The 13,996-nt window shown below is 39.1% G+C and overlaps 1 protein-coding gene across 2 annotated transcripts in view; it reads right to left on the bottom strand.

Moving 5' to 3' along the window:
- Positions 1 to 13,996, bottom strand: part of LOC126174751 (structural maintenance of chromosomes protein 1A) — a 196,559-nt gene that overhangs the window by 77,229 nt on the left and 105,334 nt on the right. For both annotated transcript variants that reach the window (XM_049921073.1, XM_049921074.1), the window contains exons 12-15: positions 13,783 to 13,905; positions 1,406 to 1,537; positions 1,229 to 1,294; positions 938 to 1,095 (exon numbers count right to left, since the gene is read on the bottom strand). In XM_049921073.1, the coding sequence (XP_049777030.1) occupies positions 938 to 1,095; positions 1,229 to 1,294; positions 1,406 to 1,537; positions 13,783 to 13,905 (479 nt within the window). The remainder of the gene's footprint in view (positions 1 to 937; positions 1,096 to 1,228; positions 1,295 to 1,405; positions 1,538 to 13,782; positions 13,906 to 13,996) is intronic.

The raw sequence follows: 13,996 nt of genomic DNA on the forward strand, positions 1-13,996 counted from the left end.
AGGCATCGTAAAAACGTTTCTAAAGATCTTGAGGTTCTGTATTGCTGAATCTGAAGTTAAATGTCAACAGGAGTTCACCAAATAGCTTCAAAAACTGTGGGTCTGACAACAATACTGATGGTTGAATAAAATCTTTTCAGTTTCCAACTGACACAGCTTGATATCAGAGAACACGATATTCAGCACACCACTGTAAAAGAATTCAAGGATGAATATTGATTGTTTTAAATTATCTTTACATGTGATATCCTTCCATTCCCAAACCCACATCTATCCTTAAGGGTAAAATTTCATCATCATTCTCACCTGTCAGCCTAACAACCCAGAAAACTACAGATTCATTTTTGTTGTTTTCAGCTACCTGTGTGTCTCCCAGTACATACTCTCAAACTCATTTCTAGAAGTTTTAGGAATGTCTTAACACACACTCCTGTCCAAATAGTAAATATGAACATGGGGAGTCCTGGGTGGAATATAAATAATGAATAAAGTGAATAACTAACTGTATAGTTCAGGCATAAAGCCCCTAACAGGCATGCTTCAAGCACACAGTGAGTGTTACCTTTATCTTTTCCATTATTTGCCTAAATAAATAGTATTTTCGATGAGTAACAAATCTATTGAAATTGCTCCAAGGAATTACCACTGTGTGTTGAAAACACACACACACACACACACACACACACACACACACAGAGAGAGAGAGAGAGAGAGAGAGAGAGAGAGAGAGAGAGAGACAGACAGACAGCGAAGAGATATGCATGAAAAAAATGTACATGTGTACATCCATTTTATTTATTACCTATTTCCTTAGTGAAACGCAAATTAATAATACAAAAAAATTCCAAAAATGAAAAATAATCAGCTAATGTAACGTAGAAAAGAAGTGATTCATGAGTGGTTTCAACGTCACCCATGAGCTACTAGGTGACATTACCTGAGCTCTCGTTCTTCATATTGCCTAATGTTTGCTACCCCTATCTGGGAACAAAAGCTAGCAAATACAATGTCTTCAACATTGTTCATATTTTCTTTAATTTCTTGAATTTGCTGGTCACGATTACGCATTGTTCTTTCAATTTCTGCAATAGTTGGCTGCAAAAAAACATGTATTTGAGAACCATAATATATATTTACAGACATTTCAAAATGTCACACATTGAGGTAAGGTAGAACAACATTAAGTGATATTCTATATTATAAGAATGCAATGAACTCTAATACTTACTCCAAAATTCTCAGATTTGGTTTTCAGACTAGCAAGTTCTACTTCTAATTGCTTGATTTGTTTCATCTGAAAAACCAAAAGCAGACCAATGCTAAGTGATGTTTATATTTCTACTTACAAAATACTGACAACTTACAAAGCATACAGTTGCCATGACAGTAAATGAACTTAACTTACCGTATTCTCACGGTCAGTTTTTGAGTATTTCAACCGTGTTTCAAGGCCTCGAATTTGTGAATCTACAGTATTAAGTTCAGATTCTTTGCGAGACTTCTTCATTGAGTCTCTGAGCTCTTCAGTTAATTTTTCCTAGGAAAAAAATAAATAAATAAATAAAATAAACTCTGTTTAGGACTGAAGTATTCATCCTCACCTCAACATCATGCTTGTGCATGTGAAATAATGTTTATCAGAAAGTATTTCTGCACAATGGTTTTCTTATGATTTTAAGTTAGGAATGAACACGTATCAATGTATGGCATAGGATTTTTGTGACTACCTACCAAAGCAACACTTAATCACAGGTTTAATAAAATCAGAGAAGAGAAAAACTCTTTAACACAAAAGAGGATTGGGTCAACAGAAAAAATTCAACCTTGGAATACAGATGATGACTGAAGAGAAATCTCACTACATTTATCAATAAATTGTGTGTACTTTTAGAATCTAACAGGAAGCAGTTTATATGATGCTGAATGGGGATCTAGATATTAGTAAAATATTCTGCAAGTTGAATTCTGTGAGCAAATGCAATAAAATTTCAATTCTGCTCACCACATAGAAGCGGTGTTGAGATGCAGACAGGCACAATGAAAAAAAAAAAAAAGTGCTTAACATTTAAGCTTTTGGACAAAAATGCTCCTCCTCCTGAAATAGAAAATACACACACATTCACACTAGCCCAACTCACCCACACATGGCCACTGTCTCCATGCACCAGGGCCCGACAGTGGGTTGCAACTGCGTCTGATGTGACCACTAATCTGCTGGGGTGAGTGGTAGGGTAAGGAGAAGGCATCGGGTGAGGAAGGGGAGGGATGGCAGGGTAGAGGTGGAGGAAGATGCAGTGCTGTCTTTGGGTTTTTGAGAAAAATGATGGGGACAGGACAGGGCTGCTAGGAAGAGCGTTGAATGGCTGCTCTAAGGGCGGCAGATTTTCTATTGTTTAAAATTTCGATTCTGAGTAAGGTAACTTGCTTTTTTCCCTTTTTCAGGTTTGGTGCCCGGCTACAGTCCCCAGTTGAAATATGGTTTCCCGGCTGAGACACAAGTTGAAAATATGCTCACTATTTTTTATTTACTTAAATTTGCCATATTTCGTGACAGTACCTTTTCCGTTAGACGTTTGCTAGGCGATATTAGTCTTGGCTTCAGTTGTCTAAGTATGATTCCACAATGCATCTTTGTCGGCTGCAGAATTGACGTGGTTCAACGTGTTTCTCTCATTTTGGTGTTTCAAATACAGTTTCTTCAAATGTAGTTTCTTCTTTTTAGTTAATACAAAAATAATAGTAACATAATTCAAAATTATTTATGACGGCGACCTTCACATTGTTCTTCCGTCAACACACACCAAGAGTTAGCTGCCGACTGACTATAGTCAAAGACGACTCCAACGTCAAAGATATTTTACACAATTCACAAGTTTCCACTTGTAATCAGTCTCTTTGCTATTCTTTGATACATTTTCTAATAGTAATCAATATGCTTTTACTCTCAAAAACAGAAGTAAATTAACATATAATAAGACAAATTATAATAAATCCTGACAAAAATATAAGAAAACATTTACAATTCGGTATCGACAAATACGGTAAAAAAAATTACATCTCCCAGATCCATTACAAGTTATAATAGGATTTTCATGGGCAGGGGCAAACACATACCAAAGTTCCAGTTTTTGCAGTTTTTGGAGCCTGCGGTTCCTTCTTCTGGTAGATGGGTTGAAGTGGAAGCGAGAGGGATGAAGGAAAAAGACTAGCGAGGTTCAGGAAGTTGGGAGAGTGACAAAAAAAGTCATCCAGATCCCCAGGTCAGGGGAGACTTACCAGACGGGATGAGAAGGAAAGATTGATTGTTGGAGACTGCATCTTACAAGATTCAAAAACCTGAGAGCTTAAAGGTGATAGGTAGGGTAATAAGCAGGAAAGAGGTTGCTGACAAGACAAGAGCAAAAAGCTGTTTATGTGGAAGAGGCAGGGGAAGGAGGGAATAGAATAGGTCAGAAAATAGAGAATAGACAGGTCAGAAAATAAAAAAGTTACACCTAGATCAGAATAACAAAGTGATTGACAGCTAGCTGTTCACAGGGCTGCTACCACAGCAACAGCCAACCACAGAATGCGGATGGCTGCACCTCCTGTTCCGTTCACCATTGTCAGATAGATCTCTCTGCTACTTCTGGTAGTGGCTACTGTAGCCAGTTGTAGATAACGCTCATGGCCGGCAACAGAAACAGCTGTGGTCCATTTTGTTGTGTGCCTTGTTTCTCTTTGCAGCGAGTTTATTTTGCCCTCCAGAATGTCTGAAGCTTGCAGTAGAAGTGTGCAAAAACGTGTGGCAGCTGAACAGAAAGTTCAGCGATCTACTCATGTTTTTCATGACCAGGCATGTGAGTTTGTGTGCTCAGTGTGAGAATATTTCGAGAAAGAGAGAGACAATGGAGCTACTCTTTTGTCTCTAATGAATGTAGTAGCAAAAACTGCAGACACCTTGAAGATACACAAAAATACTGTCGTCAAAATTTGTAAGGATAAATGCTGTGCAGAAGTGGAAGAGCCTATATCAGCCAAACAGCAGACACCCGGGAAGAATAGAAGGACAGAACCACATGTAATAAATTTGGGACTCTTTTGAACTAGATGCTGTTCATCACCACATATATGAGAAAAGAACATCCAACTATTAAAAACTGTGCAGTACTCCTTGTGAGGCAGAATTATTCAGAGGCAGCAAAATGTCTTTGTTAATGGTTGTCAGAGCCCTCAGTTTTTGGTATAAAAAAAAATTAATGGATGGAAAATTATAATGGAGGGAGGTGACACCGCAGTGTGGCATTGTTGATTTTTAAGAACTATAGTTAAAGTGCTGTTTGAAGACACTGTGTGGCTTGACGAAACCTGGATAAATGCCAGTCATGCTGTCAAAAAACACTGGACAGATGATAGCATGTATGGAAGTTCTGCTGTTCCGGTGGGAAAGGGCGCAAGAAGTATTGCCTTGCATGCTGGAACTGCATCTGGTTTCGTACGTAACTGTCTCCTCATTTACACATCGAGGAAAACAAAGGACTACAGAGGAGATGCACCACGATAGTTTTCTGAAGTGGTTCAAGAGGCAACTGCTGGAAAACTTAAATCAGCCGCCTGTCACTGTAACGGATAATGCCATGTACCATTCTGTAATTAAAGATAAAACTCCAATGATGGCAACGAAGAAAGCCGATATTGCTGAAAGTTTGAAATGCCACAACCTGAAAATTTCGGACGATTTATGCAAGGCGGAGCTCACGGAAATAGTAAAGAAAAATAAACCACAATTCCAACAGTATGTTGTGGTTGAGGCAGCTAGAGATCATGGCACAGCGTCCTTAGGCTTCTACCATACCACTGCCACTTTAATGCCATCAAAATGTTTTGAGCACAAATTAAAAATTACACAACAACAAATAAAACAAAAGACTATTAGAGGAAGCAGTGACACAAATAACACAATAGAAGTCAAGAAATAATGTACCGTATTTACTCGAATCTAAGCCGCACTCGAATCTAAGCTGCACCTGAAAAATGAGACTCAAAATAAAGGAAAAAAAAAAAATCCCGAATCTAAGCCACACGTGAAATTTGAGACTCGAAATTCAAGGGGAGAGAAAAGTTTTAGGCCGCACCTCCAAAACGAAACAAAGTTGGTCCATTGTAAAATGAGACACAATTTAGGTCGAATGAATGACGATACAGCTACAGTAGTTTGGTTCGAGTCGTAAGCTTAGCAGTTAAGCTTTACCAGGTAGCCATTGCTATGCGTCAGGCGCTCCGTCCGTATTTATACGGGAACCCTTCCTTTTTCATGTGCTTCGTCTGGTTTGAATCGATTGCTTATTTTGCTTGCATTCTGATAGTGCGTGTTTACGGACTGTTGCCGCTCGCGGCATGGATTGCTTTTGTGCGCGCTACCGCCGCTTTAAAAAAAAAAAAGAAAAAAAGAGGAATCGTCTCATTAGCGAAACAATGGCAAGAGACTGCTATTTGTTGTTACTTACACTGCTGCTTTCTTTGATAATGATCACCAAGAACCAAATAATAGACTGCGTATGACAGAACATGTTCTGAACGAGAGTTAGGCGAAAATTTTTCTCCGTTTGAAAATCTTTGCGGCCGCTTCTTTAGTACATCAAATTCTGCACAGAAATTAAGAGTCATCTTAGATTTAAAAATCTAGTCATTTGCCGTGCTTCATTTATGACTGTATCACTACTAGGCATAAGAATAATACGAATATAAACATGACACGATATGTATATTCTTCCGCGTTTGCTGTTGTCTCACTCTAGTTTCGTAGTTTATTAGGCAGACAGGATTTAAATGAGATAGCAGCAAACACGAAAGAATACATGGCAAAATGTTTATATTCGTATTATTCTTATGGTGAAGAGAATACTGCATGTGATTCACATTTCATCAGGTTCCTATTAGCAACCATCTCTTCTCACAGGTAGGAAAAAATTCAGAACGTAGAGTTGGCCATATTGGCAAACATCCCAACAGTCTCGCCAGTCGGATTTTCGTAGTACATTGAAATGCTGCTACACTCGAAGATGAACAATATGGAATTTGTATTTACTTCCTTGGATAATGTATGAAAATGCAGTGGTCGAAACTCTGGGCGGAAAAAAAAAAGCTCGTCTTCCATCTTTTTTTTTTTAATTAATTTACTGACGCAGAGGTTTTGGCGCCAGTATTTATCTTTGTGCCTACAAAGCATGCCTGTGTAGCACTACATATATTCGACGGCAGAAATTAGTTGTGGCGGCACCTACCAATATTTTTCAGAACTTCGCTTGCTTTGCACTCGATTGTAAGCCGCAGGCGGTTTTTTGGATTACAAAAACCGGAAAAAAAGTGCGGCTTAGATTCGAGTAAATACGGTATGCCACACAGAAATGGTTGTTAAAGAAGTGTGGAAAATTGAAGTGAATGTCGAGTAATGTAGAAAACATAATTTACCTTGAAGAATTCCAGTGCCTCATCCATGGACCAGAGCTGAGGTAATGACAGTGTCGAGGAAGAAAGTGATTCTGAACTAAGTGGCATTTACCCTCTGCCTTAATTTGCCGTTATTTTTGTGTTTGTATTTCGTATTTTTGACTGAATGGTGTGCACTGCAGTTGCACAATGAATCTCATCTCATTATTAAGGAATACCCCTCTGCAGAAGTATAACACTCTGCATACACACTTCAGTGAAAGTAAGTACTCGAGCAGTCTATATTATTTTAATGTTGTTAGTTATAGTATTTTCATGAGCAACTCAGATCCATTTTAACATACATTACTGTAAAAACAGTGCTCTTCTTGTTGCTTTTGTTGAGATATAATAGAATGATGGCATCATTTTATACATGGGAGTGCGTTTATTAAGCCAAAAGGATATAATGATCCTGTAAATCGAACTCAACACTGCACATTAAAAGGTAGCATGAGAAGCAGTCCAGTAAGGAACCACAGCTGTTGCTGCTACAGCAGAATGCACATGCACACACTAGCAACACCACTCCCTTCCACACTCAAATGTGCTTCCATTGTCAATCACTTTGTGATTCTGATCCGGCTATAGAAAACTAAAAGGGAGTGAAAGAAGGAACAGTTACTCAGAAGAAATGCTGAGACTGAAAAAATTAACATAAATTAAGACCAGGTGGGCAGTGAGGACAAAGGGCATGTCATAATGCCAGTTCTCATCTCCATATTTCTGAGAAACTTAGTGTCGAGAAGAAATCCAGATGTCATGTCTTGTGAAACAGGCACTGAGATCATGACTGTCATGATGTAGAGCATGCTATGCAACAAGATATTGTGTGTTGCCAGTATACACCATACCTATGCTAAAGACACCACCCATTTCCCGGACCACCTGAAATCTGTGCCCATCCCACTCCCACCAAACACCTTGCTTGTCAATATTGATGCTGCCTCCCTCTATACCAACATATTCCTTTTCATGGTCTGTCTGCTGCTGAACATTACCATAACCAGCGTGCATCTGATTCGGAACCTATGATGTCCTTCCTGCTCGCCATAATCAACTTTATACTTACCAACAAATACTTTACCTGTGAGGAACAAACATATGAACAGATCAGGGGCATGGCCGCACGAGATGAGATGGCTCCTTCCCATGCCAACTTTTGCACCTGATTTGGTTTAAATACACTGATGAATCTTTGTCGTGTGGACTTATGGTGAGGCCGATCTGCTAAAATTCTCACAAATAAGTTTCACATGGTCTTATTCAGAATCCAAAGCCACTTTCCTTGATGTTGACCTCATCCCCAATGAGGGCCAGCTACACACTTCTGTTCACATTAAACCTACTAACAAAACCTATGGCCCATCTGCACCCATTTCTCTACCCTATGGCTCCTTCCTCTGTGACTGCCCTGCTGTAACACTTGTCCTACGCATGCTCCTACCATGACTTACGCCAGCCCTGTACCTGGCAAAACATATAGTATCAAACATTGTTTGGTTCTCTACATTGGTATGACTACCACCAGGTCACCAGTTAGGGTGGAATGGGAATACCGTATTTACTCGAATCTAAGCCGCACTTTTTTTCCTGTTTTTGTAATCCAAAAAACCACCTGCGGCTTAGAATCGAGTGCAAAGCAAGCGGAAATTCTGAAAAATGTTAGTAGGTGCCGCCACAACTAACTTCTGCCGTCGAATATATGTAGCGCTACACAGGCATGCTTTGTAGACACAAAGATAAATACTGGCGCCAGAACCTCTGCGTCAATAAATAAATTTTAAAAAAAGGTGGAAGACGAGCTTTTTTTTCTCCGCCCCGAGTTTCGACCATTTTCATACATTATCCAACGAAGTAAATACAAATTCCGTATTGTTCATCTTCGAATGTAGCAGAATTTCAATGTACTACGAAAATACGACTGGGAAGACTGTTTGGGATGTTTGTCAATATGGCCAACTCTACGTTCTGAATTTTTTCCTACCTGTGAGAAGAGATGATTGCTAATAGGAACCTGATGAAATGTGAATCACATGCACTATTCTCTTCACCATAAGAATAATACGAACATAAACATTTTGCCATGTATTCTTTCGTGTTTGCTGCTATCTCATTTAAATCCTGTCTGCCTAATAATCTACGAAACTAGAGAGAGACAACAGCAAACGCGGAAGAATATATGTATCGTGTCATGTTTATATTCGTATTATTTTTATGCCTAATAGCGATACAGTCATAAATGAAGCAGGGCAACTGACTAGATTTTTAAATCTAAGATGACTAATTTCTGTGCAGAATTTGATGTACTAAAGAAGCGGCCGCAAAGATTTTCAAACGGAGAAAAATTTTCGCCTAACTCTTGTTCAGAAAATGTTCTATCATACGCAGTCTATTATTTGGTTCTTGTTGATCATTATCAAAGAAAGCAGCAGTGTAAGTAACAACAAATAGCAGTCTCTTGCCATTGTTTCGCTAATGAGACGATTCCTCTCTCTTTTTTTTTTTTTTAATTGTAAGCGGCGGTAGCGCGCACAAAAGTAAGCCATGCCGCGAGCGGCGACAGGCCGTAAACATGCACTATCAGAATGCAACAAACAGTGCACGACACAGTGCAGTAATGCATTTTCAGCTTAGAGTGGCGTAAACACCTATAATAAAGAAAACGGCACTTATCAGATCAAAGCAAAATAAGCAATCGATTCAAACCAGACGAAGCACGTGAAAAAGGAAGGGTACCCATATAAATACTGACGGAAGCGATCGCCTGACGCATAGCAATGGCTACCTGGTAAAGCTTAACTGCTAAGCTTACGACTCGAACCAAACTACTGTAGCTGTATCGTCATTCATTCGACCTAAATTGTGTCTCATATTACAATGGACCAACTTTGTTCCGATACGGAGGTGCGGCCTAAAACTTTTCTCTCCCCTTGAATTTCGAGTCTCAAATTTCAGGTGCGGCTTAGATTTGAGTGCAGCTTAGATTCGAGTAAATACGGTAGGCAAGGAATATGTATTTGCAAAACACAGTATCCTGTTGCAGAGAATGCTCTACAATCTGACAGTCATGACCTCGGTGCCTGTTTCATCACACTTATCATCTGGATTCTTCCCACAGACACCAGTTTCTCAGAACTCCACAGGTGGGAAATGACATTACAACATGTTCTTGGTTCTCGCCATCCACCTGGTCTTAATTTACATTAATCTCTCCAGTCTCAGAATTTCTTCACAGCAACTAGTCCTTTCTTCACTTTCTATATCTTTCATTTTCTAACCTGTCTATTTTTCTCTGCCTCTCCCACCTCTATCGCACACAATGAATTTAGCTTTCCGCTCTTATTAACTTTTGCTAGGTGTTTTGGCAGTAATCTCTGTCTTACTTATTAACTTCTATTCTGCCTTTAAGCTCCAGGTTTTCAAATCTCATCCGGTGCAATTCCCAACAACCAGTCTTTCCTTCTCATTCCGTCCACTAAGTCCCCTCCGACTCAGGGTTCTGTGCGAGTTTTCTGTAACTCTCCCCGTTTCCTAAGCCTTGTCAGTCCTTTTCCCTCATCCCTCTTCCTTCCCCTTCCACCAGGAGGAGGAGCAACTGGCTTTGAAAGCTTGCATATTTCATTCCACCACAACGAGGAGCCACTGACGCCAAAAGCTTGCATACTGCCTCAACTTTTTTTATATGTTTTCTCCTGCTGTCTACTTGATGAGTAGATTTTTTTATCTATCTAATTGTATTTTCAACTAAATACCTGAGTATTACAATTATTAATATCTTAGATAAGAAACATCACATAGTAAATGTTGTGGGGAAGGAAAACCAAATACTGCATTTTATTGGGAGAAGATTTAGAAGATGCAACAGATCTCTTACAGAGACTACATACACTACTCGTCTGCCGTCTTCTGGAACAGTGCTGCACGGTATGGGATCCATACCAGAGGACGTATTATTGTGAAATGGGGGAAAGTGTAACAGATGTGGTACCTAAGTTGGGTTTCCAATAATTCAAATGAAGACTTTCCCGTTGTGGTGAGATATTTTCCCAAAATTTCAGTCACCAACATTATCCTCTGAATGTGAAAATATTTTAATGACACCGACCTGAAATGATCATCATAATGAAGCAAGAGAAATTAAAGTTTACTTGGAAAGACTTAAGTGTTCATTTTCCCTGCACACTATTTGAGGATTGGATGGTAGAGAAATAGTCTGAAAGTGGTTCAATGAAAGGTCTGCCACACACTAAAGTGTGAGCTGCAGATTGGACATGTAGATATAGAAGTAAAAATTATGGCCAGAGTCCCAGGAGATACCTTACAGTCTAAAATCTGGTTTTTGAAATTTGTCTCGCCATTATACAATATCTGATCAAAAGCATCTGGACACCTATAAGTGGGCATTAATATGGAGTGTGTTCACCCTCTGCCTTTATGTTGTCTTGAACTCTGCTGCGAACACTTGCAGTGATTGTCTGAATGTCTGTGGAGGACATTCTTCCTTAAGAGCTGAAACCAGAGAAGATAATGATGGTGGACACAGGGGTATGGAGCGAAGTTAACATTCTAACTCATCCTAAAGGTTCACTGGGTTCAAGTTGGGACACTGTGCAGCCCAGTCAATTCCAGAATGTTACTGCCCACTAATCATTGCCTCGCAGATGCTGTTTTATGAGAGGGTGTACTATCAAGCTGAAGCAGACAATCACTGCCTCTTAATTGTTTCTGTATTGTACACAGTGCAAAATGTGTTCGTAACATTCTGATTGTAACATTTCTCATGAGTAACAGGGAGACCACACCTTAATCATGAAACAACCCTATACTGTAACACCACCATTTCTGTATTCACTGTTAGCACTACACATGATGGCAGACAACATTCTTCAGACATTCGCCAAAGCCCAACCCTTCTGTATGAGTGCCACAGGGTATAGCATAATTCATCACTTGTTTCTAGTCATCCACTGGCAAGAAGTTTCGCTCTTCACACCACCTCCTGTCACTTAGGACTGACTACAGAAATATGTGGCTTAAGAGAAGCCGTTTGATCACTGCACCCCTCTCTTTTTAACTCCCTACAAACAGTTATTGAGGTGGCAGGACTAGTGGTAGCACTTTGCACCTCATGAATGATACCTTCCACTGATCGCCTGTGATATTTTTACACTCACCCCATGCATTGTACAACAGTACTTATCTGTCAGTACACGATATGTGACGGGTCTTGGTTTCGCTGGGGTTGTTCCACCCAATTTCTGTGTTAAGTTTATGGCTAAACTAATTTCTGCTCCTTCTCAGTACTTTCATTTTTCTTCAGTCTTGCTTACATTATCAAACACAACATTAGGATTGCCTCTTTGGTGCCTTTACCTTTCCTAAAGTCAAACTAATCATCATCTATCAGATCCTCAATTCCTTTTTCTATTCTTCTGTATATTATTCTTGTCGGCAACTTTGACGCATGAGCTGTTAAACTAACTGTGCAATAGGTGAGTAGCAATTCATTATTTTCATAATACTGCCATTCTCTTCTCGAGCATCATCAGTTATTTTGCTGCCCAAATAAGAAAACTCGATGACTACGTTTAGTGTCTCATTTCCTAATTTATTTCTATGAGCATCACCCGATTTAAGTCACTTACCGACATTCATCTTATAACCTCTTTTCTCTTCAAGACACTATTCATCCATTCAGTTGGTCTTGCAAGTACACTGACATCTCCGACAGAATTCTCATATTCAAGCAAGCTTTCACAAATTTGCATTTCTAATCTAGTTAATCACACTCTACCAGTTTGCACTCCTGTCAATCTCATATTTTGGACGTCTGGATTTCATTTTGTTGTTTGTTTTTATATTTTCACCTTCCTCCAATTAGATTCAGTATCTCATATGTTGTACAAGGATTTCTACTGGGCCCTTTTTTTTGCCTGGTCCTCAACTGCCTTTACTATATCATATCTCGAAACTATTCCTTACCCTGTTCCACACAGTAATTACCTAATGCTCTCTTTGAAACTCAATAGTTTTTGATTCACTCAACTGATCCAGGCCTCACCATCAGGATCAGAGTCCACATCTGCAAATGTTTCATTTCCCTTAACTATTTGAATAATTTCTGCTTAAACTCAGCAATCATTCTTTCAACCTCTTCCTCATCTGCACAGCTAGTAGGCATACAAATTTGCACTACTGTGGTGGGTGTTGACTTTGTGTCTTTCTTGACAGTGCTAGTAATAGTTAGGGACCTAAAAAATTCAAAAATACGAAATTGCCTAATAGACACTATTTCATAGCGAACTGTATACAAATCAATTATTTGATCAGAAATACTTTGAAATAGCTTTATTTTCTGTATACAAATACAGAACTATTAGTGGCACTGTCAATCATCTAGCAAAGTCCAATGTGGAAAGATAACATGTGTGTCTGCAAATAAAAAGGCACAATCACAACACTGATTAGTACACTCAATGCCCTGGTGCCACACCAACTGTGGGCTGTTGAACTGTCTACATAGGATAGCACGCCACATAAAGCAACACAGCACTCAGCTGTGGGAACTAGCATCTTCAAACAAAGAAATGTCTATATTTGTCTGGTTGTTAAAGTTCAAAAATTGATGTAATGTGGACACTCTCAGTATGGCAGTTTTAGGTGGCGGGTGTTTTGAACTGTAGTTGCATCAAATATCGCTAGAGGTCGGCGCTGAAGTACCTTGTTTATAACTGACAATTTCACCGCGCAACTGCAGGTCATCCATTACCAAATGCTTCATGTTGTATGTTGTTTTCTTTTCTTATTTTGAAATGACTGAAAAGATTAATCCTGGTCATCATGGATTTCGATTATGACCCTCACAACACCATGAACTGGCAATCCCTATGACATTATGTCAGTTCTGCTTTTGTAGAAACACAGAAAAATGATGTAGGCTCCTGAACTGTGAGGGGGATTCACATCAAAATTTGTCAATCATAGTAAGTGTGATGAAAGTCTCATACAAGATTATTATGGATGATGAGGTTTGGTTGTTGCCTTTAATTTCTAAATGAGGAACAGTACTATTGATGGTGAGGGTAATGTTAAATATTTCCATATGAACACAGGGCGGTTTTCCCATGACACATATATCTTTCTAAAGCTTAAATTTATGCAACTGTTCCATGCCATATCATTACCCAAGTAAATTGCCTGTCACTGACATTACGTTGCAGTATGAAATAATACACAGCTCAACAAAATCAAACAATGGAAAATCCTGGATAATATTGACAATTCATAAAAAATTGGTATCAAATAACTTACCTTAAGAGCTTTCAGCTGAGACATGTGCTTTTCATCCCAGCGTTTTGCTTTTCGTGCAAGATCCAAACTACCTCCAGAGATAATCCCAGACTTCTGGTAAAAGGTTCCATCTAGTGCTACAGCCTGCAAAGGAGCACATTGTAACAAGAGAACGAATAGTAAAATAAACTTTTATGCAGCTTAAACATTTAACATGCTTATCAAACAATGGAAA

This window comes from Schistocerca cancellata, chromosome 3 (assembly GCF_023864275.1).
Source record: "Schistocerca cancellata isolate TAMUIC-IGC-003103 chromosome 3, iqSchCanc2.1, whole genome shotgun sequence".
In the NCBI taxonomy this organism is placed as follows: Eukaryota; Metazoa; Arthropoda; class Insecta; order Orthoptera; family Acrididae; genus Schistocerca; species Schistocerca cancellata.